This window comes from Glycine max, chromosome 9, assembly GCF_000004515.6.
Source record: "Glycine max cultivar Williams 82 chromosome 9, Glycine_max_v4.0, whole genome shotgun sequence".
NCBI classification, from domain to species: domain Eukaryota; kingdom Viridiplantae; phylum Streptophyta; class Magnoliopsida; order Fabales; family Fabaceae; genus Glycine; species Glycine max.
Window position 1 is genome coordinate 1396314 of NC_038245.2, and position 24733 is coordinate 1421046.

Below are 24733 nucleotides of genomic sequence, written 5' to 3' on the forward strand. Positions count from 1 at the left end.
GTATGGAGTTACATAAGTATTTTTGAAGCAAAAGGACAAAAGGAAAGGCTTAGTATTAGAGATAAAAAAAATAATAACTAGGACTAAATAAATATGGTTATATTTGTAGGGACCTTGAACATTTTAAGTAAAAAAAATTACTACAAAATACAAATTGGTTGTATTCAGTTACTGAACCAGTACAAATTATGCAGTTGACATGTTATTTCTTATTCTTAATGAAATGAGCGTCAAACTTGTTTATAGTCTTGTGTTTCGTTGTAGTTAGACAGGAGAGGCAGCCCTGAGAGTTAATTCAAGGATTCTAGATGGTACTAATTAATAATTGTAATGGTAAATAGTATTGTCGAAAAGGGTTGCAATAACACTTGACTAACTTTGACTCAATTATTTTTCTAGTGCATGGTCCAAAGTCTATAGATTTTCATACCTAGTTAAGAAACTCAACAATCTATTTTATTGTACACTCCTGTTAGCACTCAACGAGTTCAGTTTATATGGCAAGATACCTGTAGGACACAGATGAAAATGATGGAATAGTATTGCGAAAAATGTGGTTGTTTCATATTGAATGAGGTGAAAAAGTCATAAAATTCACTTGAATTTTCCCAGAAATATCAGTTATAGGAGGCTGCATTTTCCAACGAAATTGTTTTCTCCAAATTTTTTATAACTATGATATGATACACAAAGGTGGTCAAGGCATTGGATGTAGGCATAGTACATTTACATTCACTGCCATGTAAATTGGCATCTCTTCTCAGAATACTCTCAAATTAAAAAAAAAATTGTGACCTGAAAATTCACATGCATACAGGCATTGAAGATGTGAAAAATAGAGTAGTGGAGTAGAAATAACAATTTTGTCTATGATTTATCCATTATTAACAAAATTCACCTTCAGTTGTTTGATTTTCTATGCATGGTGTTCTTTCTTGGGGCTGCTTGCTTCACTTTCTTCCTCCACATTCTCTACAATTTGTTTCAGAATGTTTTCTTCATCTGCTTCAAGTTTTTGCATACATTGTTCAAAGGCAGACACCAACTCTGGACTAAATACAGAATCCTCACTGGATTCATTTGCATTTCTAATGTCCATGATAGAATAACTGCCAAATTTTGGGGTGACATAGGATTCAGGAGAGTATATTCCACTTGCAGGGAGCCATTCTCTAAGACTAGCAATTGCTGGATATTCGACACCGGTTGGGATTCTAAGTGATTCTAGCCTCTTTGCCACAGCTTTTCTCTTAATTCCCTTCTCAATTGTGCTTGTTTTATGGCTTGGAACCACTCCCTCATTCTTAATACCTGAACTAGATATGTGACTTTTAGGACTTGGAGTTGTAGCTACTGTGCTGATTTCTGATGTTGTACTCAAGTTGTCGGTCTCCTTCACTACTTTTCTTTCTTCTATTTCTTCCAATGAATAATTTTTGTTTAAGCATGGTGGTTGCATCTTCTTGATGACACAATCCCTATCCTCAGTATGATGAGTTGTATTAGCTCCTGAACCAGCATCTTCTTCATCATTAAACTCACTTTGCTGATCTGTGAGGGATTCGGCCAACCATATTTTTTTAACCATATCATCATATTCCTTCAATGTGTGAAAGCTCCTACTACGCGCAGCACCCTTGGAGCTCAAGTCATGTTTATCTTCAAAACCAGATGAATTCTCCTGAGCAAGAGACTGCACAATGTGTTCTGGAAATTGGTGCCAACTTTTGGACCTGTTCTTATCACTCTCAATTTGTTTCCCTTCTCCTTGGCCTAGTCTTGCTGATGATGGCAGCTTCAACTTCTTGATAGTTTCAGAACTGGCACTGGCAGGCTCAATGGCCAGTTTTGAGGAAGTGTTAGAACTTAAACTTCCAGAATGCAGTTTGTTGGATACTGTGTTAGCTGCACAGAAAAGAGCAAGGTACTGGTCACTGCCACCAGTGGAGATGATTAGATCTTCCAGCAATGGAATGCCGTTAGTTTTTCTCTGTGATCTCTTCTTTCTCTCTTCATGGAAGCTGATTGATCTGGCTATGACTTTTGAAGAAAAACACCCCATGGTATGTAGATAATGCACACCTGACAAGGGTCAGAGGAGATAGAAGCAATAAGAGTTGCACTAATCTGAATCAGACATAGAATGGAAACAAAGTCCTAGGGAGCATGACATGTGATTTGTTTTAATGTCATATATTTAAACAAAGAATGTTATATGTAAGTATATAAGAAGAAAATAAGCAAACTGTAGAGTTTAGAGCATTACATGGGAAATCCTTACCAGTAGTTAGTGCCCAACTTCAAGTCTGTACCTGCAAAATATACAGAACTGGGGTCACAGAAGTGATTATAAGCTTTGGCCTTCGATAACACAAACAATGGTATGAGCCTGAAACAAGAAACTTTTTAAGATGAAATTGAAATCCAGCATGGCACTTTTAAACATCAAAGACTTTTCACTTTTCAGCTATGAAAAGAAAAATCCAGCAATACACTAGGGCACATCTTTATTACCTGATATTTTATTATCTCATTTGACTAGGTTTATAATGAGCGGACCCTGAAGCCTAAAATTTAAATACTGGCTTTTGATCACTCACTGTACTATTGTGTTGGAACTATGTTCTACATATATCCAATGGTGGGGGCAGGTAGTGTTTACACTAAACAAGTGGAGCCGGATTTCAAATTGTTAATTTGAGATCTGAGAGTAGTTTTGTGAATATGTAGTAACATAAACCAAGGTGGAGAATCAATTATGATCATTCTTTATTTAAGGTCTAAAAAGTGCTATGATACCATCTACTTCTGTCTTTGCCATGTATGCATAAATTTATGTTCATTGCACAATGCTCAATGTTTGTTACCTGCACTTTCTATCCGGGTTTTGCGCAAAACATGACTTTCTCTATTTAAAAAGACCAAAGATTGATTAACAATATGCACAGCTTTTCGGCCAACATCACTGACCATGATCATTCACAAAGATACAAAGAATGTGTTCATGTGTGACTTATATATCAACTTACTTGGCTTAATTGATTTGGATGCATCACTTATTCATCCTCAATTTTACCTCTGATTTTGCCTCTGCATTTCATTCAAGGTTTGGAATTGGAGATGGTCAGCATGAGGAGGCTGCAATAGACATATAATTTGACAATCCAATATGATATGACCCCACTATTAATTTAAAAAATTTAAGTTTGAATTTTGCACCTAAAACTTTTATTAAATAATGGTACCATAATCTTTGTACACCGCTGTCACGCAGTGTGGCCAACGCAATATGTACTACCTCTAACCTATCAAATGCATGTTACCATCAATGGAGAAAAATGAATTGGACAGCAGAGAATGGATCCCTCGTAGACCCTGAATGCCCAAGTAAACTATTTCCTGTTCATACATGATTTCCTAATTACTAACTAAATTGACTTGTCAGTTGATGTCATGCTACATATAAGCAAGCAATTTTAGTGACATGAAAACTAAAAAAGTTTTTTTTTAATTAAAAAAAATCTCAATCTTCCGGTTGAATACATTGAGGGAATGAGACAACAATAAAGTTGGTGTCTTATGACTTATGAGATGACGGGTTAAATTCTTAAAAATAGTTTGTGTTTGAAATCTTTAATCTTTAATTTTTATTCTTTTTATACATAAGTTAATATTTGTAGGTATATATCTTAGAACAGATCACTAAAAGTCTTAGAATTTACAACATGTTTGATTATTAAAAATTAAACTAAAATACCTGAATATGTAGTAGTTGGATGCCTAATTATTAACCATTAGAGTAAAATAATTGGATTTATAGTAATTGATTATTGATCAAAGCATTCTGCGGCATTTGTTGAATCACAAACAACCAACGATGTGGCCTTATGATTCTTCGTCAACTAGAGTCTCTAAGAGATACTATGTGTGATAACTTGTTATATTGAAAGACCACAACCTTAGTCTTCTTATAACGTATTAACCTAATGAGGTTTTCATTATCCTTTAATGGACCAACATTTACCTCTGTTAATTTAAGTTTATATCATCTTATTTAGTAGTTCACATAAAATAAAATACATAATGATAAATAACTAATATAATTGTCTTATAATATTAGTCTAAATTAATTAGTGGAATAGAAAATTTCAATCATTTGTTCTCTTGTGTGATAAGTTTGTGTTGTCTTTCTTTCCTAGACTTCACTAGATGATAGTCTTGTGTGTGCATAGGCTGTTATATTGGAGAAATTAATAATTATTATCATGAAAGAAGTAAAAAATGAAGGATAGGAAGCTTAAATATATAAAATTAGGAAGAGATGAAATATACATATTTAAGATATTTATATATAAACTAAACATATAATTTTGATCAATCTTTACATGATATATAACTGAGGTTTCAATTTTAATTTACAAGAACAAATTAATTACACTCAATTATGTGTTATCTAAAAATTGATCCAAACTATAGTGGTCATGAATCTGCAGTAATTTCCATGAGGGAATACAAACCTTACATGTGAAAAAATTCCATGTCCAAAAAATATGTGCATGCAACAAGAGGGTAAAATTTCAGACATTCCTTTGTTCAAAATGAGCTTTTAGGTTTTAACCAAATTTCTGTTACTTCATCTTTGGCTCTTTACATGAAAGATCATGCGAAGGGAGGTATTTTTATCCTTATGTGGGAATTTTTACATCCTTTGATGTGAGACTAATCTTGTTGAAGCATAAATACCATACATCTTTGGCTCTTTACATGAAAATATTATTTTACCTAAAAAATGAATCGTGATAAGAAGGGAATTATACCTTTTAATTATAAAAAAAATACCATACACGTGACAAAATTTGTAGAGTTAAGAGCAACAAATTCGCACCCTCCATCGGATATAAAGGAAATTCTAACATTTTAACAAGCATTGAGGTATACCTATCCAATAACAATAACCAAAATGTGAAGTTTACTAAGTCAACAACATTATTTTATGGAATTAATTGTGAATGGTCTATATGTTACATTGAGGGTAAAAAATTTCTCTGAAAAAAAAAACTCACAAGAGGATTCCGTTTTTTCAATTGATACAATAAATTACAAATTCAATCTTACATATTTAAGGGGTTTGGAGTTTGGACAATATTTAAATGCAACTTTTAAATTATTATTTTTTTATTATTATTCAATTAAAATTGAAGTTTCGATGTAAACCCATACAATAAAATTTGACATTTAAAATTAGTATTGGTTAATGGGGCAAAATTCAATTTTTTTATTAACAGATTAAAGAATTGAATCTAAGTTATTTTTAATACGCAAATTTTATTGTTACTTTCTCTCAATTAATTTCATATTTACGCATCGTAGTAAAATCTATATAGGTGGGTATTCGTTCAAATCCATACGGATTTAGGTTTGGAAATTACCCGACTTTTTTAATCGGGGTCGGGATTAGTAACGGGGATGTCAATACCCGTTTCATACCCATTCTCGTACATGTCCCACTGAAATTATTAAAATTTTATTAATTACTTGTTAATTTTTTTTTATAATTTTTATATAATTTAATATTCTTTTTTTGATGATTTTTGTAGACAAATGCACTGTAAATACAAGTAGTATAAAAATAAATGTGTAACAATCAATTTTTTTAAATCAGATTTTCAATATAATTCTTTTACAATTTTTTTTTACAAATCTGAGCCAGAGACGGGGCGGGCACGGAGATATCCGATACCCGGCGGATACAAGAATAAGATAACAAATTTTAACCTATCAACATTGGAAAGTCGGGGTCGAGATCTGGAGAGACAATACCCATTCCTGCCATATCTATTCATATTTTAATAAATCAGGTTTGCAAGTTATGAAAATATTGAATAAGACATCCATATTTACATTTGCAACTCTTCCAAGTGCCAATTATTGTCACTTAAAGAATATGGTACAAAGTAATTCTTATAACACAATCTTCTTACCTTGACCTAATTGTTGGGTTTGAACTAGGCCACATTTTAAAATCAAGACCCTACATTGTGACACTTCACTTAGTATGGGGCTACAAATCCCCTTCCAAAAGTTAAGTTAATTGTACCATAAGCAATCTGATATGCTTCTGTGCTTTGGACGGTATATTGAATAGTTGGTTTAAAAGAGAAAAAGTTGAAGGATGTTTTTTTCATTTCAAATACTTTTTTTTAAATAAAAGAAGTGAGATAATAGATTAGCCTAATATTTTTTTACTTACTTTTTTTTTATAATACTATGCAATTATTTAATTTAAAATAAAATTGCGTCTTTCTTTTTACCTTCAAAAACTGACTAAAAAAACACAGCCTTATATTATTTGCGGTGTGTTTTGCATTATTGTTCAACTGCTACTGCTAGCGGTGGAATTAGAGAAACACTTTAAGGGAAAAAAAGGATTTCCCGTCATATTCTATGTTCGAGTGTTGTCTGTTGTTCGTAACATAAGCTTGTTTCTTTATTCTGCTCGTTCTAATACAATTTTAATTTGGCTAATGTTTCATATATAGTTTTGGTTTCTTTGTCCCTCGAATAACTGGTTGAATATGGAGGTGGATTGTAAAATGAGATTCAACATATTATTTAAGTATCAACATATTCTTGATGAAAAAATATCTTTTGAGAAGAGAGAATCCTATTAAAAATGATTGATCATAGTCATGATTTTTCAACAAAGATTGGTTATCGATAAAAATTATTAGATACTTCTCACTAATAATATGATAATAATAAAATATATTATTTAAGTTAAACACTAAGGAAATGAATTTAGTCCTATTTTTACATGTTTTGTCCTCTTAAATATGCAAAAGAAGTACCAAATTTATTGTTCCAAACTCAATAGTGAAGTGTCGCGTAATAAAAATTAATTAGAATATTGAATCAAAACTCAAGAATTGGGGGAGGCCAGGGAATGAGGAAATTGAAAAATAGTTTGAATTAAAGTTAATTTTAACATATTAAAAATAATAACTTATTTTTTATCCATTAATTTTTCTCCTACAAGTGCTCATTAAAAGTTTATTCAAAATATGTTTTAAAATACCTTAGTGTTAATGTAGGACATTTTCATTACCAAACAAAAGGATCAATTGACATAGAGTTATTTTAGTTTAAGTTAAATCACATGATTGTGTCTATTAGAGCATGTGAAAGATACATATGATCTACACTAAAAAAAATGTAATTCCTTTTCTCTTTCATATCAATTCTATTATTTTTCAATCATCACTCTTCTTTATGGTCAATAAAATACCTGAAAACTTTTTACTTTGAGTCTCTTGAGAGAGACTTCTCAGCAATACATGGTTGAAAACCTCTTGAACCCCATTGTTTCCATGCAATGCATAAAGTTATCATATCACATAACTCAGTAGTGATGTGATTTTTTAATGTCTTGCGGGTGGAATGAGTTTAAAAAATATTTTCATACCTGACTTGGACACAAAGACAATTTTAGTGCATGACCTACATGATTTCCATACAAACATGTTAGTAATGAAGTTAGAGTTTGTCTATACAAGAAAATGAATATCTAGATCGTCTGAACAAAAGTATGAGTTTCAATAGGACATAAATTTTGGGGTTAAGGAACCAATAAAAACAATTTCCCTTAAGAACATTTTTTTCCCACTTACTAAGTGTTGATATTATAAGGTTTTATTGAATTTGCTACCTTTTCCCCTTATTTTGATATAGGGCATCTATTTTAATGAAAGTTCCGTGTCTCAAGCAGATTTGGATTCATGCATAAATCTCGTTAAGTTAAAAAGAATAGTTTAATAATGACTTATCATATCAATCATCTTACGTTAAACATTTCTATCTTTTGTTCTTGTCTCTTTTTATTTTACAAAAAATTATACAAGAATGTACAAACACAATTTTATTAGATTTAGATAGATAAAGAATTTCCCAAAAAAAATATGCAAGAATGAAAAAAAAATCATTCTTACATATTTGTTTCACACAGTTTCCCACAACTTTTTATTCATTCTTGCATATTTGTTTCGCACAATTTCATTAATACTCTTAAATTTCGTATAAGCATCAATAAAAACAAAGTTGTTTAGTTTAATGAAATACTTTTTGTTTCTATTTCTTAGATTGGATTTCAGAGGCCCAGCTTACTAAATTGGATTATTTCAACCCATAACACTAAAATCCAAGTGACTCAAAAATTCATGTAGCGAAGCCTATTATAAATGATCTAGTTGCAAGGGCAAGTTTGATATACCGTGGAGTATACTTCACTTGGAGTAAATGATATTTCCTATATCCTAAAATAGTCGTTCAAAGTTATTTTACAAAAGATAAAAATAAAAAATAATTTCACAAAAATCTTATACCATCGTTTATTTATTTATAGATTTTATTGTCTATCATGAATATTATAAGAAATATAAGTAAAAAAATATAATTAATATCACATCAAAAAACTTAAATAATAATTTTTTCTCTTATATGATAATTATAATAAGTCAGAGAAAATAATATTTTACTCTAATGTGGGTAAAAACTCCATCTCAAGAGAGCCCTGAGCTATGCACCATCTATCTCTTCTCATCCCATCTTATGGTGTCCTTATAAATAGGATTCTAGTTATATTTTTTTTTTTATCGGCCTTTCTTATATTTGATTTACCTGATAATTTATAATTTTGTTAACAAAATTTCAAAGAATGGGACTACTTTTTAAGTAAATAAAAATAGATTTTTATATTGAAAATTATTTATTACACTTTGACATTTTCGATGAATATTAGAATTGATAGAATTCGTGGTTTAGCTTTAAGTGGGGGAAGGGGGATCTAATAGGCAAAAAATAGAATGTATTGATAATGAAAAAAAGTTAAGTACAAACTACAAAGTGACTACTAAAGCCTTTTTATAGGCTCCACCAAACTATACTTCTAATAATATAATAATTGTTTTGGTTATCAATATATTTGTCTAACTTAGAAAGGTGGAAAGAAGCTGCAAAACAATGGCAATGGACCAATGGTTACCTAATAAAGCGTTCTATAGTATGCAGCTAGCTATACATGCCGCTATGCGAATTATATTATTTACTTCCAAAGTAAAAAAATTCCAATCAATCTAATACAATTGCAACTTTCATGTGAGCCTCTTTAATTGTCATTTCTCTTATTTGCTGGCTAAGATAAATCACATGCCATATCAATTGTTCATCAATCTTTATTAAAGTAAATATAAGTATTTTGACAAGTTATTTTAGTTAATTTTTAATTTTTTTTATTAACTAAATAACTAAAAAATTTGTTCAATTATTTGATAAACAATTTTTTTAAATAATTTTTAATTTTTTTTAAACACTAATTTTTAGTTTTTTATTTTTTATATTTTATTCTTATTTTATCCTTAAAATATTTATTTATTTATTTATTATCTTTTTTAAATATATCATTTTATATTTTCTAACTATTTCATTAACTAATTTTACCGAACATAATCATTATTTACTTTCAAAGTGTGAGTTATCATCAATTTTTTTGACATTATCTTGTATTCCTACCTATAAAAAAAATTCAATCAATTTAATACAATTGCAACTTTCATGTGAGCATTTGTCATTTTTCTTATTTGCTCACTATGATGCATCACAATCCCATGCCACATCATTACATCAGGCGTTCATTAACTAATCTTTATTAAAGCAAATATTTGCAAACAAGTAACATTTGATAAATTGAATCCTGTGCTAGCTAGCTTTGTGATCACTGGCAGCCACCAGGTGCAAATCCAATCTTGAAATTGGCAACATCATAAGCCACCTTGAATGTCTGTTGCTGATAATTCCCAATAATGGAAATGGGGTTAGAGCTAGCAGCAATGGCCAAACAAGTAGTACCCTTTTCAATTTCCACAAGGGAGTTATGAGCCTTAAGTTCTAGGCCAGCGCCCCCACGAAATATGATCTGAATCTCAGGCACTGTTGACATCTCCTTAACACTCCCCTTGAAGCAAGTATCCAATATTGAAAATCCTGGTGCCTGTGCATATTTTTTGGACATGATCAACACAAAAGACTTTTTCAATGCATTGTAAACAGCCACAGGTAGCCTTGTGATTACTGTGCCAGAGTCAATTATGGTAGGAACATTGTAGCTTGATGCAGAAACTCCTAGTGGCTTTCCTGCCACAGTTATAGTTGTCAAGTCAAGAAAGTACAAGCTTGGAATCTTTTGATTCTTGACCAAGGGAGTGAACTTGTATGGCGATGATGTCAATGATGAGGCTCCAATGGACAAGAAACCTGATAGGGAAGAAGAGTTTGGTGCAGAAAAAGAAGAGGGGAGGCAATAGGAGAAGGCATTGCCATATTTTTTGGACAATTGACCAAGCATGGAGATTTTGTCATTGGCTAGACCTATGATACCTGATGACCTTCCAAACAAGCCTTGATTGTCTTGACCACAACCATACACAAAACCTGATGATGGTGCCTCTGAAGGGGTTAAGGTTAGCACATCTTGACTCAAATATCCAATTGAGAAAGAAGTGTCACCATAGCTTGCTTTGTAGACACAAGCACCAGTTGCATTTGAGCAACCTGGAGCATTCAGTGTGGAGCTTTTGAGAGAGGAACACTGAGATGATGAGCATGGCAAGGCCTTGTATGTCTTGGATGTTGAAGGGGTGAATATAGGGTCAACTTGGACATGGCAGTATATGACACAAGGCTGGCACTGGAGCCATGAGAGGGAGCTACCTGTGTCTACAATCATGCTGAAGTACTTGGCAGGGGTACCAAGTCCTATTTTCACATAGTAGTTGCCTGAACCAATTGACAAACCTGATTTCAAAGGTGTTGTGCTCACTAGGCTGGGTCCCCCCCTCAATTTGTCAGTGGTGGCAGAATTTCTGACACTCTCCTTGTTTGTTAATCTTGAATGAAGAAACCTGACACGTTCCTCATCTTTTGTGATCATGTCAGAGAATGAAAATGGTGATGTGGAAGTTTGAGAGGAGTCAAGTCCTTTGACATGGTACAAATTTAGCTGCATACCCTCTTGCTTTTGCCTTGGATTATCATTATCTGCAAATTGGACTGTTTGCTATGTTAGTATGCATAAATACTAGCCCAAATTCAGAATTTCATTTTTTTTTATCTGTATGATTCGAAGACAACTACCATCAAATTTAGATTAACTCGTGTCTTACTCAATTAACTGAGACAGACTTCCTTGGTGTTCAAAATTTCATTCTAATTTTGAAAATGAAACTCAAAAGATTGTTTTCTTTAATTTAAGCATCACAGGTAAATGCAATATTCTAGTAAATTTTTAAAAAATAAAATAAAAGCCTCTATACAGAAAAGGAAACTAATAGTAAATTATGGTGCAGGCAGCATAATAACATGTAATCTAAAGAGAAATTAAGAACTAGTTAATCAACAAGCCATTGAAATACATGCCTTGAAATTCAACAAGAGAGGATGCTAGTACAAGATGTGCAGAGAAAACTATAAACCAAAAGAGGCTCATCCTGTACACCCCACTTGGCAGGCTCTGCAACATTTTGTTCTGGAACAGTTTCATACTCTTCCTTAAGCAGATATATGGTACACTTGGCTTCTACTCGTAGCCAAACCGACACTTTTCCCTACTAATAAGACAAATGAAAAAAAAAATAGCATAAAAAATACTGAGTAATGCTATATCATCCTACAAATCCTCCTCCTATTTTATAAAGAAAGTATCTAATAAAAAACTGAAATATTTATATCATGAGCAAATAAAATGCGATCAGAATTTATCGTACAAAAACAAGTAGAAGAATAAATAAGATATTGTAAGAGGATTTAGAATTACTCAAAAATAATTTGTAGTACATGTGGCAAAATTTCAAATGAGTTTCCTTAATTATCTGCATAGTAAATGCTTTAAATGTCCTCCAACCCAAGGAGCTCATACAGCTCGTGAATCGTGATGGAGTAACTAGCTACGTAGTCCAGTGTGACCCTCTTGTATTAATATTATTCTATGTGATAGACTAAAGTTGTTACAACAATATCTTAAATACCGAGTACCTACACTAGTAACACTACACCCACATATCTTTTTTCAATGATAATAATATCATGTCATTGCAAAAGTGAAGAGGAAGAATAATTAACCATGCTTGCCGAAGATAAATTTTTAACTGTCCTTTGTGTAGCTGTAACTTTCTAGCTCAATGAATGAATGAATGAATATGGGAACATATGAAGGGGCCATAAACTGTAACCAACTTCTTGTGTGCTATATTAATATTAACATACTATCATAATATACACTTGCTGGCATGGAATGTTAACATGCAAATGCCCCATACACTGCAGAAGGAGGGGCAGCACCAAAATATAAGTTAGTAATTACCAAAGTTTGTGTTGTGTTGGCAGAAGTACATTTAATAAATGTAAATTATAGTTAGCCAGTAATAAGAGGTAGAATAAGTAGGAAACTAGGAGTTGACATGACAAGAGGATTTGGTTTTTCATTTATAGCCTTATAAAAACTGGTGAAAGAGACATGCAACTGTAAGATGCACCACATTATTATTATTAAATCAAGGAGGAAGTGTTGCATAGCCATATCCATATGATATCACTAGCTAGATAAAGAACAACAGTTCATACCTTGATTGTAAACCTGCAACCTCGTCCTTTTGCCTTGATATATGCATTTTGTGTCCATCAGGCCATCGGTACACAATCTTATATATCCACGACCATGTAAATAACTCCACAAAAAAAAGATAGATAGTATCGAATTGGAAAATGGAAACATTTGTATAAGTTATACCCTTTGTCGTTACTTTGTGAAAAATCATTAGGTATCAATATGTTACATACCTATGACTCGATTGGTGAAATAATATCTAAAAAAAAACATGTTTTTTTACCATCGCAAAAAGAAAAGATTTTGTTGCGAATGAACAAGATATTGAGTGTAGTTCAATTAATAATACATGTTTAATTTGTAAGAGGGGACCTAGTTCAATTCCTACATAGTACATCATTGGATAGAGCCAATGAACTTTAAGTGTGACTAACTTTCACAATGAAGATTAGTCACATAGCCAACTCGAATGGATGAAACTTATGAAAATATCTTAGGATCCCACCGAGAAATCAAATAACCTAATTAGCGTGGTTATCAAAATATATCCACCACCAAATGGGGTCTAATGTTTGTTTTCTTAAGGAGCCAAAGCTCACATGTATCTTTCCTAAAACAAGTAGATCATTGATTAAACCGGAGTAATATTATGATGCATATCAATTTATACACGTCCTTGGTAAGAGGTAAGTGAAGCTTTTCTCTTCTTTTTTTGGTAAAAAAATTGTTAAGTTTTTCTACTTGATAATTAAGACCGAAAATGAGTATAGTTAAGTTGGACTCGATAAAAATCGATTTGACTTAAAATTGACTCAAATTTGTTATGAATATTTTTTTTCATCTAAAACAATTTCTTTCAAGTTCACAAATAATTTGGTTTATATTGTTAGCTTGACTCAACAAAAAATTATAATTTTTAATTCAAATTTAGTTCAGTTAATTTATGAATCAAGTTAAATAAGTTAATTTTTCCAACCGAATTTCGAACTACTATTTAGTTGTGTTCGTTATCAGGTTATTAATAACGGTACTGTAATTTGACTCCTTGTCTAATTGAAGAGATAACTCACTTTTCGTATTCACTAAGGATAATACATGGTAAGGATAACTCAGGTTGAAAATTGACGCTTTTAAGAGGGGAAGTGAATTAGTGAACTGATTATAACAGTTGAGAAGTGTTCTCTTTTTCTTTTGATTACCTTAATATTATTTTCAAGGCACCGATATTCTTTTTTTGGGTGATTTTTTAAGGCACTGATATGAACACCTTCCAACTTGTATCTTCTTTTCTAACTCAATTCTCCTTTGGGTTATTTAATAGAGTAGTAATTGATTTAATCCCTAAAATTAACAGCTATGAATTAATTTAATTCCTATCATCAGTGTCCATTAGTCAATTTGATGCTTTAAGTCAAAGACATTGATTCACGATAATGAAAGTTCAAAACTAAATTGAAATGAATATTAAGGACCAAATCAAAAACATAATATCTATTCTAAAAACTAAATTAAATGATATCTAAGTCTACGACTATTACCATTTTATAATTATATGGACCAAAATGCCCGGTTATGTCAATTTCAAAAAACTATATTGATGTTTTATTCAAATATCCATCATACAAGCACTACCCAAGCAGAAATCAACAGTATGCGTAGACGCCACAGCATACCTTTAAACATTTCCCATCATGACACCTTAAAATCACAAGAGAACATTAGAAATTTCGAATCATGAAGGTTGAACTATGAATTCTTAACATATTATCTAGCTAAAATTAAACAGGTTTTCACATATTATAGACCGAAGGAACAATTTGTTGGTCCAAGGAAGAAAGCACATGCAAGAGGGGTCTGGAGACAAATGATATAGTGATAGAACCATCCAGCATTCATCGCCGAAAAGCATTGCTTTCACCACCAGATCTTCCTTGAGAATAATATGTCCGACGACGGACACTCTCGGCTATTGATGCACTCCCCCCTTCAGCTGCACCATATACACTTTTCTGAGCAGTATCCAAGAAATTCTTGCCACCGGCATTATCATTCTGGATTGCTTCCTTTGCATCCGACTCCTCAGCCTTCTTTATACGTTTCCATCTCTGCTCTTCATGCAACTCAGCAGCTAATTGCATCTGCTTAAGTTTAGCAGCTCGTTCTTCTTCTGAAAGCTTAGGAGCCATGTTTCTGCGCTTATAGTGTGATCCGCGTTCAGGTGAAGAAGCAGAATATCTATTGGAGCTTGCTTCCGAAATTCGCCCACCCCCACTTTTAGGGGCATCTATATTGGACCGACCTTCTGAAGCATATCTTTCTGACTTAGAAGTGTTATAATTTCTGTCACCAGTGTCTTCTTTGTAGTCTCTGCTATTTCTTTGTCTATGTTGGTGTTCGGGTGATCTTTCCCTGTATTTTTTGTCCTCACCAGTGCCTTCTTTGTAATCTCTGCCATTTCTTTGTCTCTGTTGGTGATTGGGTGATCTTTCCCTGTGTTTTTTGTCCTCACCAGTGTCTTCTTTGTAATCTCTGCCATTTCTCTGTCTCTGCTGGTGATTGGGTGATCTTTCCCTGTATTTTTTGTCCTCATAGTGATTCTTCCTTCTCTTTTCTCCTTCACTTGATTCATAACCAGAATCCAATTGACCCTTTTGCACACTCCTTTCTGACTTGGACCTGTTATAATTTCTGTCACCAGCATCTTCTTTGTAGTCTTTGCCATTTCTTTGTCTCTGTTGGTGATTGGGCGATCTTTCCCTGTATTTTTGGTCCTCAATGCGATCCTTCCTTCTTCTCATTTCTCCTTCACTTGATTGATACTCTGAATCTGATTGAGCCTTGTGATGCTTCCTGTCAGAATCTTCATTACCGGTCTTTCTTTTTCTCCTCTCAGTAGTGTCATCTTCTGAATCAGACAGTTTTTTATGCTTTGATTTACTAGACCGGTGCTTCTTCCGCTTTTCCTTTTTATGAGCTTTCTCCTTGTTTTCAGTTCCTTCAATCTAACAACATTACCAGGCATTATTAGGACAGGCCATAAATTAGAAAACATGAAACAATAGGTCTTAGTGAAAATAAACATAACAATTGTTTTCGTCATCCTATTATGTCGATGCAATTTAAAGATTCTTTAAAATTTAAATAACAATCAGCGAATTAGAGAGGAAAAAAATGAAGGGCCCACATGTGAGTTTGCAAAAAGCAATACAATTCTCAATTTCATATACACCATATCAAACATAAGCAAAAGTCACCACGAAAAAGAGCAGCAGCCTCAAATTGCATGGACACTCCTTATGTGGCTGCTATGGGCACAGGGTTTCACACAAGGGTTGCAAAGTAATTCATTTATTCACAATCCAATCAATCCATCCATTCTTAAATCTAATCTAATCCATCTATAACTAGTTATTGTTTTTAAAATATGGGTATATAACTAGTTACGAATAAACTAGTTATAGAACTAATTATATAACAAGTTATGTCTAAAATCAATTATATAACTAGTTATGGATGACCAAAAATAAGTTATTTGTAATACCCATTTCTATAAAACTAGTTATAGTTTTATAACTATAACTAGTTTTTAAATAAAAATAAGTTATTTGAAATACCTATAACTATAAAATTGGTTATAATTTTATACCTACTTTTATATAACTAGTTATAATTATAGTTACATAAAACTAGTTATAATTATAGTTATGGGTATTTTTTTAAAACTAGTTTTTTCAAGCATCCCTACCTCCAACTTATGCCTCTCCTTTAATATTGAAGAGATTTTATTTTCTCTCCCCTCTCCTCCGATCCTTGGAACCAAACAGTTAGTAAACCAAAAACAGCATAAGTTAAGCTTAAGCATAAGCATCTCTAAACTGGAAGGGAAAAGGACCATAATTCACCCTAAAGTGATTAATTCTAGGCAATTGCATTTCATTTTCCAATCAAAAAAATGAAGAAAGGGGCTTACCGATTTCTTGATCATAGCCATCTTGACAGGGTTGTTTTTGATCTTGGCAAGTGCCTCCTGCTCGCGCTGGCGAATCATGAGCAAAGGGTCAGAATGAAGCTTCCTCCAAGCATCATTGGCAGACTGAGGCTTCTCCTCGAACAATGCCCCAGGCACACTCGCCCCCTCCTGCACCACACAAATTCAATCATAAATAAATCAATTAACACAAAACAAAAGCCTTATCCATAATCAAAATATGAAAAAAAACAACACACCTTAGAAGCAGATGCAGAAGCAGAGGAGCCTGCTGCATCCGTTGCATCGGATTTTGGTAACTGTTCGAGCGCCTTGAATCCTTCGGAATTCGAAGATTTCCCAACCGACAATCCCGAATCGTACAGAAATTCCAACCTCTCCTGATGCCTGCTACCAAATAGGAATAAGAATACAAATTGAAAACCCTAAAAAAAAAAATTGAATGGGAAGGGGAAATTACGGAACGAGGCCAGCTTTCTCCTGAAGAAGACGAAACTCGGTGCGCTCTCTCTCCTCCTGGATCTGTTTGCGGAGCTCATCCAGCTTCTTCTGCTCCGCTTCGTGCTTCTGCTCTGCCTTCCACACGTTCTCTATGTTCCTTAAACTCCCCGTGTGCCATCCCTTCTTGTTCAGAAACTTCAGCGCCATTTTCTCTTTTTCTCTGAGTCTGATTTGATTTTCAGGGATAAAAGCAACAAACAACACAAACTCAAAACCCTAACTAACTAGTTGCAAAGGAAAGAAGATGAGAAGAGGATGACGGAGGCCATGTTTGTTTGTTGTTGTATTTTAATTATTTTTATTTTCAATGATTAGAATTTGATATTGATAAATAGGGAATTCACTTTATTTATACTTGAAAAGGCAAATTTAATATACTATTATTTTTTTGAAGAATTAATACAGTGCTTAAATTAATGCCATTCAAATAACATTTATATAAATTTATGAAATAGATTTATTATTTAATTCTTTTTTTATAAAACATGTATTGAAAAAGAAAAATTCAATTCAAATGTATACTATTACTTATAGAAATTTATGTATATGTGGTAACTTAGAATTGAAAAAAACTAATAAATCATTTAATGTCAATAGTATAACATTTATACAAATAATTAATAATTTCAAATATAGTATGAAACAATTTCCTACTTAATTAATATTTTATTAACATTTTTTAAAATTCAAATGTATATTCATTAGCTTATAAAACATGTTTTAAAAAATAAAATTCAAATATATATTAATACAATATGCAAAAAATGATAAATATATTTAAATCACCCACTCACCTTTTTAATATAATAGTCATGAATTAGGCCATTACTTTGGTTATGCAGAAGAATTTGGTATATATCAATTTGTTGTTATTACTTATAAATAATTTTAGTACATGTGTAAAGACCAGTGCAACGTCCATAAAAAAAAATTCAATGTAACCGACAATATAAAAAACTTTTATTATATCATCCGACCACGTATAAAATTTATTTACTTTTATAGTATTTATCTTAAATGTTTTAGTAAGATTTTTTTATTGTTATAGTATAAAACTTTTCATTTAATCATTTTTTTAGGTTTTTAGTTTTTAATTTGATAAAAAATATTATCTAATTGGCAAAATAAAGGCCTAACGCAAAATAAAAAAAAATTAATTAATTGTTAAAGTAAAACAGTTTTAAATTGAAGTTCATAGTTTACCCATTAAACTCAATATACATTACTAACCTAAAAAATTTACATTATCAATTAATCAAAAATCATCTTTAATAAGATATTTAAAAGAAATATTAAACAAACTTATCATTTTATAATAATATATGAATGGTAAATGTACAGTGTTAATGGAAAATCTTTTTACGCTAATATCCAATTAGACTCACTCATTTTATAATAATATATAACGGGTATATTAACTATGTTTTACACTAACATGTAATTAGACTCAATCATTTTATAATAATATTTGACCATGTTAATATAAAACTTTTTTACACTAACATTTAATTAGACTCAATCATTTTATAATAATATGTGATGGATAAATATACCTTGTCAGTGTAAAACTACACTTTTTTACACTAACATCCAATTAGATTCAACCATTTTATAATAATATGTGATTGGTAAATGTATTGCATCATTGTAAAACTTTTTACATTAACATCCAATTAGATTCAACTATTTAACCATATCAACATGTTTATTAAAATATATTTAAAAATAAAAATGAAAAAAGTTAACCAACCACTACTTTTCCATGCTATAGTTGTATAAGAAAATACACGAGAACAAAAGTTCAAAGAAAACTGGCCAACATTTCATTCATTAAACTCAAGGACAAAGTGTCCTATTACTTTTATTGACATCCAGTGAGTGAAATGGGGGAAGAAGAGATGGTTGACTTGGCTGCGCCTCAACCTTACATTGATAAGAATACAATGCTTGTGGTTGTGGAACTTCGTGAGAGTTGAGACAACAACTCAAACAAATTTTGCATATGATCATGTTCCTTTTCTCCCCTTGTATCTCAACTAATGGAAAAAGAATGTGAAAGAGAAATGCATCTGCAGGTCTTGTACTGTTTGTTGATGTTCCCTCATCAACTATCAGCATTAGAGATGTGTTTAGTATTTCCACAATGAACTTGCAATTGAATTATTTCAGTTGCTTGTTTGTTGTTCTTCGTTCTTATTCTTGTGGCAAATTGAATGCAGTTGGATTAGCTGGCCCCTTAAGCTGCACTCCTCCAACTGAAAATTGATTTCAAGATTTAATTAGTAAACTGCAGGATACTCAAAAGATAGACAATCTAAAATGAATGAAGAATTTGTGCAGCACAAACCTGTGATTTGTATCTCTTTGATAATAAATCTCCACATTCTCCAACAAGAGCTCTTTCCCCACCAGCTACTCTGGCTAATTCTGAAATGGAAATGTCTGTTTCTTCTGCCTGAGTTTGACAAAAGTTTTTACTATCAGTGCAACACGCATTATGTACACAATATAACTGGATATCTTAAATGTATTTCTTCAACTGAATTTTTGGAGAGAATTGTCTTTTGAACCCTGTAGTTATTAAAACCAAACCAAACTGGTCAGTTCGACCAGTTAAATTGAGAACCAATCAGGTCATTGGTTCAAAGTTCTTGTGTGTTTGTATATATGTTTTATACGTGCGTCAAGGTGAAAAAACACATCAAGCAAGGGGAAATAAGTACAAGTTACAAACTGCACCGATCAGGCCACATTTGACATGATGAGTACTCAAACACACTTATTTCTTATTATATAAAATTAAATATATAATTTATTATTACCAATTCAACTACAGTTGAACCAATGAACCATGAAGTGGCCTTCACAAGTTTAATGACTAATCCAATTTTAATATCCATGTTAAAAAAACCAAGCATGAAGCTCCATTCTCTCATTTGTCTCACCTTTGGCATGAATCTTTGTATATTGGAAATCATTGTTTCCATCATCTTCGATGCTGAATTCAGGGCCTCCCCCAGCTCTCTTACATCAAGCTGTGGCATAATATATTTTTGTGAATTAGAACTTGCAGACAATTCCAATGAATAAGCATAACAGAAAGAAAATAAGCATCATTCCTTGTCTAGATAACCAACAGACATAAGAAGAGGATTTATAATCATACCCTAACATTCCCACCAACTGGAAGTCGCACTGTGGCATTCACTAAAGCCTGAATCACTTCCGTAATAGAGACTGAATATTCTTCCATCATTGTAGACCACTCATCTAGATATGGAATCTGTAATTTTATCCAATAAAATATACAAATTACTAATACAGATATTACAGTGCTTTTATAATTAAAATGATAATTGATAAACCATACTTGGAGAAAGAATGGCTCCTTAATTATACGACTAAGTATCATCATTATGGAATTAATAGGTATCCTCTTACTTCAAGATATATATATGTGTGTGTGTACATTAATTCCATCAGTTGATTATTCAAAGGAACAGAATATTGATAGATTCCACAAGTAGTCAACAAGCAAGTATAATTTTTTCTCTCTGTATCACAAACAGGAAAAATAGCTCTCTGAACTTGAATGCAAATTTGTAAAAGTAGCATACAAAAGTATTGGTGGCCTTACTTGAGGTTCAAGAATTGTTGACAGAATCTTTGATTTCTGCAAAAGCTCCAGCTCTATGCGTTTCTTGTTCACAGAATCACGCATTTCTGATATTCTCATTGCTTGAGAATATAGTGCTTTCTGCAAGGGTTGATAAGAAGAAAAACAAAGAGCTCAGTAAAGGTGATTAAATTGTTCAAGATATTCAATGATTTTAAGCTAATAAGCTATATCATAGCCAACTCAAAAACTGAGTAGATGTAAATGTGCAAGAGTTCTGAATAGTTAAAGCCCATCAATACTTACCACATGAATTAATATAAATTTCATATTAATGTAAAGGCCATATCAACTTTGTTGGACTGTAATTTAAAATAAACAAGATTCTAATGTCCAGTAAATGAAAATGTGATGGTCAGTCAGTTTACACTCAAAGGCAGATAAGGGAGAATTAGGAAGAACTTATTTGGACTTATGGAAGTAGCTTATAAGTATGCTCTAATTTGATAAGAGATTATTAAATAAATGCTTAATTATGCTCCTTAGAAAACCGCACCTTTAATTAGGCTTAATTATACAGAGAATTACTCTACGGTAAAACAAATAGAGATTTCTCCATTGGCATTCTTTGTTGTTCACTATGACTAAGCTCTATCTTTCAAATATTGTTCCTATCAAAAGGTCCAGGGGCAGGGTTTTAAAATGCAGACAGCAACCCTAGCTTTGGGGCCACAGCCACATCACACCTTGATTGCAGCCTGCAATGGCAGCATCCAACCGCATCCAGTCACAATAACCACAAAGTAACCAGCCAAAATTTAACACCTTGGTTGGTACTCTAGGGAAACAAAAAATTAACAATCATATCTTTCAAGGCACAATCAATGTCACTTTAGCATTACTCTAAGTTAATTTTGCAGTGTAACTGAAATAGAGAACCACCTTCTTGCTCATGATCAAACAACCTTCCCTAGTATCCTCTCGTTTATCCATCCAAAGAATTATGATCATAGAACTAACCACCTAGCCAAATAATTGTGATTTTCTTGGTACCATTACTACCACAACTACAACATTTGTAATTTATTGACAAGTTAGAAAGCAGAAGGGTGACTTACCTGGATTTCTGTTTGCTGAGCTTTCATTGTGGAGTGCGCTTTTGCATTCGCAAATCTCCATTGCAAATATCGATTATACAACAGTCTAAGAGAATGCACATCTTCCTGTTGACTAGACCCTTTCTTCCCTTTCCTCACATCCACTGCTGGCCTTCCACACTGAGGAGGCACCGGCGGCAAACTAAGCCCCCCTCCAGACTTAGTCAACTGATTTCCACCACTCCCATGCTGCTTGGCGACAGAAGAAGGAGGTTTGTTCTCACCACCGGAAGAAGGCAAAGTAACCGACCGCGACAAAGGCGAAGGGTGGTGAAACTTCAAGTCCCCACCACCACCACCACCACCACCATTGCCACTCCCAATTTTCTCACCCACAGACAAATTGGACTGCAGCAACATCTCTCTCTCCCCCAATTCAGGGAGTGACTGAATACTACAGTTCACTCCAGAATCATTACTGGACTTAGCCTGATTCAATCCACTGGCTTGCATCAATTTCTCGGCAGCAGAGGCCATGCCATTAACAAATCTATGATGATGGTGATTGTTATGGTGATGATGGTGTTGTTGTTGTGTTTGTCTATACCTTGAAGACACATAAACTGAGGGTGTGGGAGTGCCAGGCCTAGAAACACAAGGTGTACCAATTCTGCCAGAACATGACTTTGAAGGGTGAGGGTGCGGTGCAACATGTTCATGTCCGTTGTTGTTGTTTTCTTTGAAAATTTTCATAGAACGTTGTTGTGGTGTTTGTGTTTGTTTTCTCTGAGAAATAATTGGGAACGGGGTTTCGGAATTCTCATCGGGATCGAGCTCCGACCGCGGGCGGCGCGGCACGGAGGGGGACATGAACCGGGAGCTGACCTCGCGGACCCTTGGCCGGCGGTTGTGCGGCGGAGGAGGAGGAGGCGGAGGAGCGGCGGAATCGGAATTTTGTTCCGGCATGATCTGGACCTGCACCATTGGGAAATTGGGAAAACCCCAAATGGATGAAAGGGGTAAAAATGGAGACTTTTGGGGGAATCGGTGGAAAAAAAATGATGAACAGAGGTTTTGAGTGATTTGGGGGAAGAAGGAAGGGTTTGTTTGCGTTGGAGATGGAAGGAGAAGTAGCCGTTGAAGGGAGTGGGTTTACGTTGTAACGGTTCTAATTTCAAATATCGATAAAGGGTTATTATTATTATTATTTCGGTTTAGTTATGTTACGCTGCGTTCTCTCGTGTGTAATACTCGCTAATAAATAATGCCACTTGTTTCTCGTCAACCATATTTATTTGTATTTCGGAGAGGAGCCTTTCTCATTTCTACTATGGCTTCGCTTTGCTTCATTTATAAAAACAATATTTATATATTGTTCCTACCTAAAGATGATCAAATATTTTTTTTATTGTTGTGTCTTTCTCGGTTTGTCTTTCTCAAGTATTCGACAAAACAATCCGTTGAAGAATAAAGTACCTTTAAAAGGTACTCTGACACTTAAGTTAGGTCTCATTATAAAAAGAATAATAAACATACTTAACAAAAGTAAATAGAATAATATTTGTTATTTTGATAATGTAACCCTTTATATATACATATTTATGGGTCTCACGATCGATGAACCTCTTACCTCTTAATTAAGGGAATGTAATATAAGATTATTGACAATCTTAATATAATATTAAGATAAGATAAACTAAATTATTTAACCTCTATGAAGTGGTGGCGAAAGGGGTATAGGTTGTGGCCAAAGGGGTCCTAGGTTGTGGCTAAGCAAACTAAGGTTCCTAGTCGAGTACCTGAGGCTTCACCTTTGTCTAATTCAATCTAGAATATTCAGGTATTCAACTAGGACGAATATTCGGGTTCTATTTTTATTGAGAGGGTATTAGGTTGTAGCCGAAAAGGTACTAGGTCATGGCCAAAATACCTATGATTTCTTCCTTCTTAAGGGTTGGAGGTATTCAGGTATTCAACCTAGTCGATTACCCAGGTTATCGAGGGGTACTAGGTTATAGCTAAGAGGATACTAGGTCATACCAGTATATATATTTATACATGTGTCTAGCTAACATACACACCATTGTTTTTCGATTTGAGTTTGTTAGCAAATTATAACTAGATAATATCTTAAAATACATAATAGTGTAACTTGTCAATACCCTCGTACTAACAAATAAGAATGTGTATGTTGACAAATACTTATATACACACTCATACTAAAAAAAAACAATGTGTGTTAGCAAATTCCTTTATTTATATATTTGTAAAAAGAGATATTGATGTAATATATTTGTAAAAAGAGATATTGATGTAATGATAATAGTGAATTGGAAAAGAAATAAGAATGTATGTAATAAAAAAAGAATAGACACAGTTGCATATCATGTACTCAAACTCAAGATGCGCGACCATTGGTTAATAAAAATAACTTCATACCCGTTGATTCAAATTTTCAGTAATAAATAAATCAGTAAAGTAGTTATTGGTAAGGTGATTTTATTTTTGGACACATTAACTTTTGGCTTTGACCAAGAAAAAGGAGAGACTTTTGATAAAGCTTAAGGGCATGTTTCCACCAATGGTCAAAAACTGTCCACACACAGAAATCATTAAAGTGAATATTCTTTTTCTTATTGGTCAAAAACGAGCTTGAATGTAATTTTCCTTTCCATTACTCGTTTAAGTTCTACGTTTAGTCTTAATTCCACCGTCTAATAATGCTCCACAATCAATTCTGAGGCAGGTGATCGTTGGGATTGCTTCAACAAATTTATGGCAAACATTAATTTTGCCAAAATTAGCATTTCAATCAAAATATTTAAACTTCAAGTCTTGAATCACAAACTGACTCAAACACAAAGCGCCAAATAACACCA

The 24733-nt window shown here is 32.9% G+C and overlaps 4 protein-coding genes across 8 annotated transcripts; all 4 read right to left on the reverse strand.

Annotated features, from left to right (window-relative positions):
• Nucleotides 1-613: 613 nt before the first annotated feature.
• On the reverse strand, nucleotides 614-4073 carry LOC100779669 (uncharacterized). Of its 5 annotated transcripts, none has more exons than XM_003534705.5 (3): nucleotides 3030-4073; nucleotides 2267-2312; nucleotides 614-2082 (listed from the first exon to the last, which is right to left on the reverse strand). In XM_003534705.5, exon 3 carries the CDS (start codon nucleotides 2060-2062, stop codon nucleotides 917-919), a length of 1146 nt encoding a protein of 381 aa, XP_003534753.1. In that variant the 5' UTR covers nucleotides 2063-2082; nucleotides 2267-2312; nucleotides 3030-4073; the 3' UTR covers nucleotides 614-916. The 5 variants fall into 5 exon arrangements, with proteins under 5 accessions (XP_003534753.1, XP_014617327.1, XP_040861249.1 ...); XM_014761841.3 differs by having other exon boundaries at nucleotides 2282-2312; nucleotides 3030-4072; XM_041005315.1 differs by lacking the exon at nucleotides 3030-4073 and adding an exon at nucleotides 2515-2960 and having other exon boundaries at nucleotides 2282-2312.
• Nucleotides 4074-9535: 5462 nt separating this feature from the next.
• LOC100780206 (aspartyl protease family protein At5g10770) lies at nucleotides 9536-11769 on the reverse strand. Its single transcript, XM_003534706.5, has 2 exons — nucleotides 11467-11769; nucleotides 9536-11088 (listed from the first exon to the last, which is right to left on the reverse strand). The coding sequence occupies exons 1-2, from the start codon at nucleotides 11588-11590 to the stop codon at nucleotides 9767-9769; spliced, it is 1446 nt and encodes a 481-aa protein (XP_003534754.2). The 5' UTR covers nucleotides 11591-11769; the 3' UTR covers nucleotides 9536-9766.
• Nucleotides 11770-14231: 2462 nt separating this feature from the next.
• Nucleotides 14232-17456, reverse strand: LOC100796664 (pre-mRNA-splicing factor CWC25 homolog). Its single transcript, XM_003534972.4, has 4 exons — nucleotides 17101-17456; nucleotides 16880-17027; nucleotides 16623-16790; nucleotides 14232-15654 (listed from the first exon to the last, which is right to left on the reverse strand). The coding sequence occupies exons 1-4, from the start codon at nucleotides 17286-17288 to the stop codon at nucleotides 14545-14547; spliced, it is 1614 nt and encodes a 537-aa protein (XP_003535020.1). The 5' UTR covers nucleotides 17289-17456; the 3' UTR covers nucleotides 14232-14544.
• Nucleotides 17457-18779: 1323 nt separating this feature from the next.
• Nucleotides 18780-23024, reverse strand: LOC102663146 (protein ENDOSPERM DEFECTIVE 1). Its single transcript, XM_006586746.4, has 6 exons — nucleotides 21876-23024; nucleotides 20779-20898; nucleotides 20308-20424; nucleotides 20087-20176; nucleotides 19489-19596; nucleotides 18780-19396 (listed from the first exon to the last, which is right to left on the reverse strand). The coding sequence occupies exons 1-6, from the start codon at nucleotides 22836-22838 to the stop codon at nucleotides 19307-19309; spliced, it is 1488 nt and encodes a 495-aa protein (XP_006586809.1). The 5' UTR covers nucleotides 22839-23024; the 3' UTR covers nucleotides 18780-19306.
• Nucleotides 23025-24733: the final 1709 nt, after the last annotated feature.

Excerpts from the sequence above, each read along its gene's own strand:
- LOC100779669 (XM_003534705.5), bottom strand. The coding sequence starts at position 2,062 with ATGGGGTGTTTTTCTTCAAAAGTCATAGCCAGATCAATCAGCTTCCAT.
- LOC100780206 (XM_003534706.5), bottom strand. The coding sequence starts at position 11,590 with ATGAAACTGTTCCAGAACAAAATGTTGCAGAGCCTGCCAAGTGGGGTG. Across the intron at positions 11,089-11,466 it reads CTCTCTTGTTGAATTTCAAG|ATAATGATAATCCAAGGCAA; the intron begins GCATGTATTTCA and ends TCCAATTTGCAG.
- LOC100796664 (XM_003534972.4), bottom strand. The coding sequence starts at position 17,288 with ATGGCGCTGAAGTTTCTGAACAAGAAGGGATGGCACACGGGGAGTTTA. Across the intron at positions 17,028-17,100 it reads GAGAAAGCTGGCCTCGTTCC|GCATCAGGAGAGGTTGGAAT; the intron begins GTAATTTCCCCT and ends ATTTGGTAGCAG. Across the intron at positions 15,655-16,622 it reads TGGCTATGATCAAGAAATCG|ATTGAAGGAACTGAAAACAA; the intron begins GTAAGCCCCTTT and ends TAATGTTGTTAG.
- LOC102663146 (XM_006586746.4), bottom strand. The coding sequence starts at position 22,838 with ATGGTGCAGGTCCAGATCATGCCGGAACAAAATTCCGATTCCGCCGCT. Across the intron at positions 20,425-20,778 it reads CAACAATTCTTGAACCTCAA|ATTCCATATCTAGATGAGTG; the intron begins GTAAGGCCACCA and ends ATAAAATTACAG. Across the intron at positions 20,177-20,307 it reads CAGTTGGTGGGAATGTTAGG|CTTGATGTAAGAGAGCTGGG; the intron begins GTATGATTATAA and ends ATTATGCCACAG.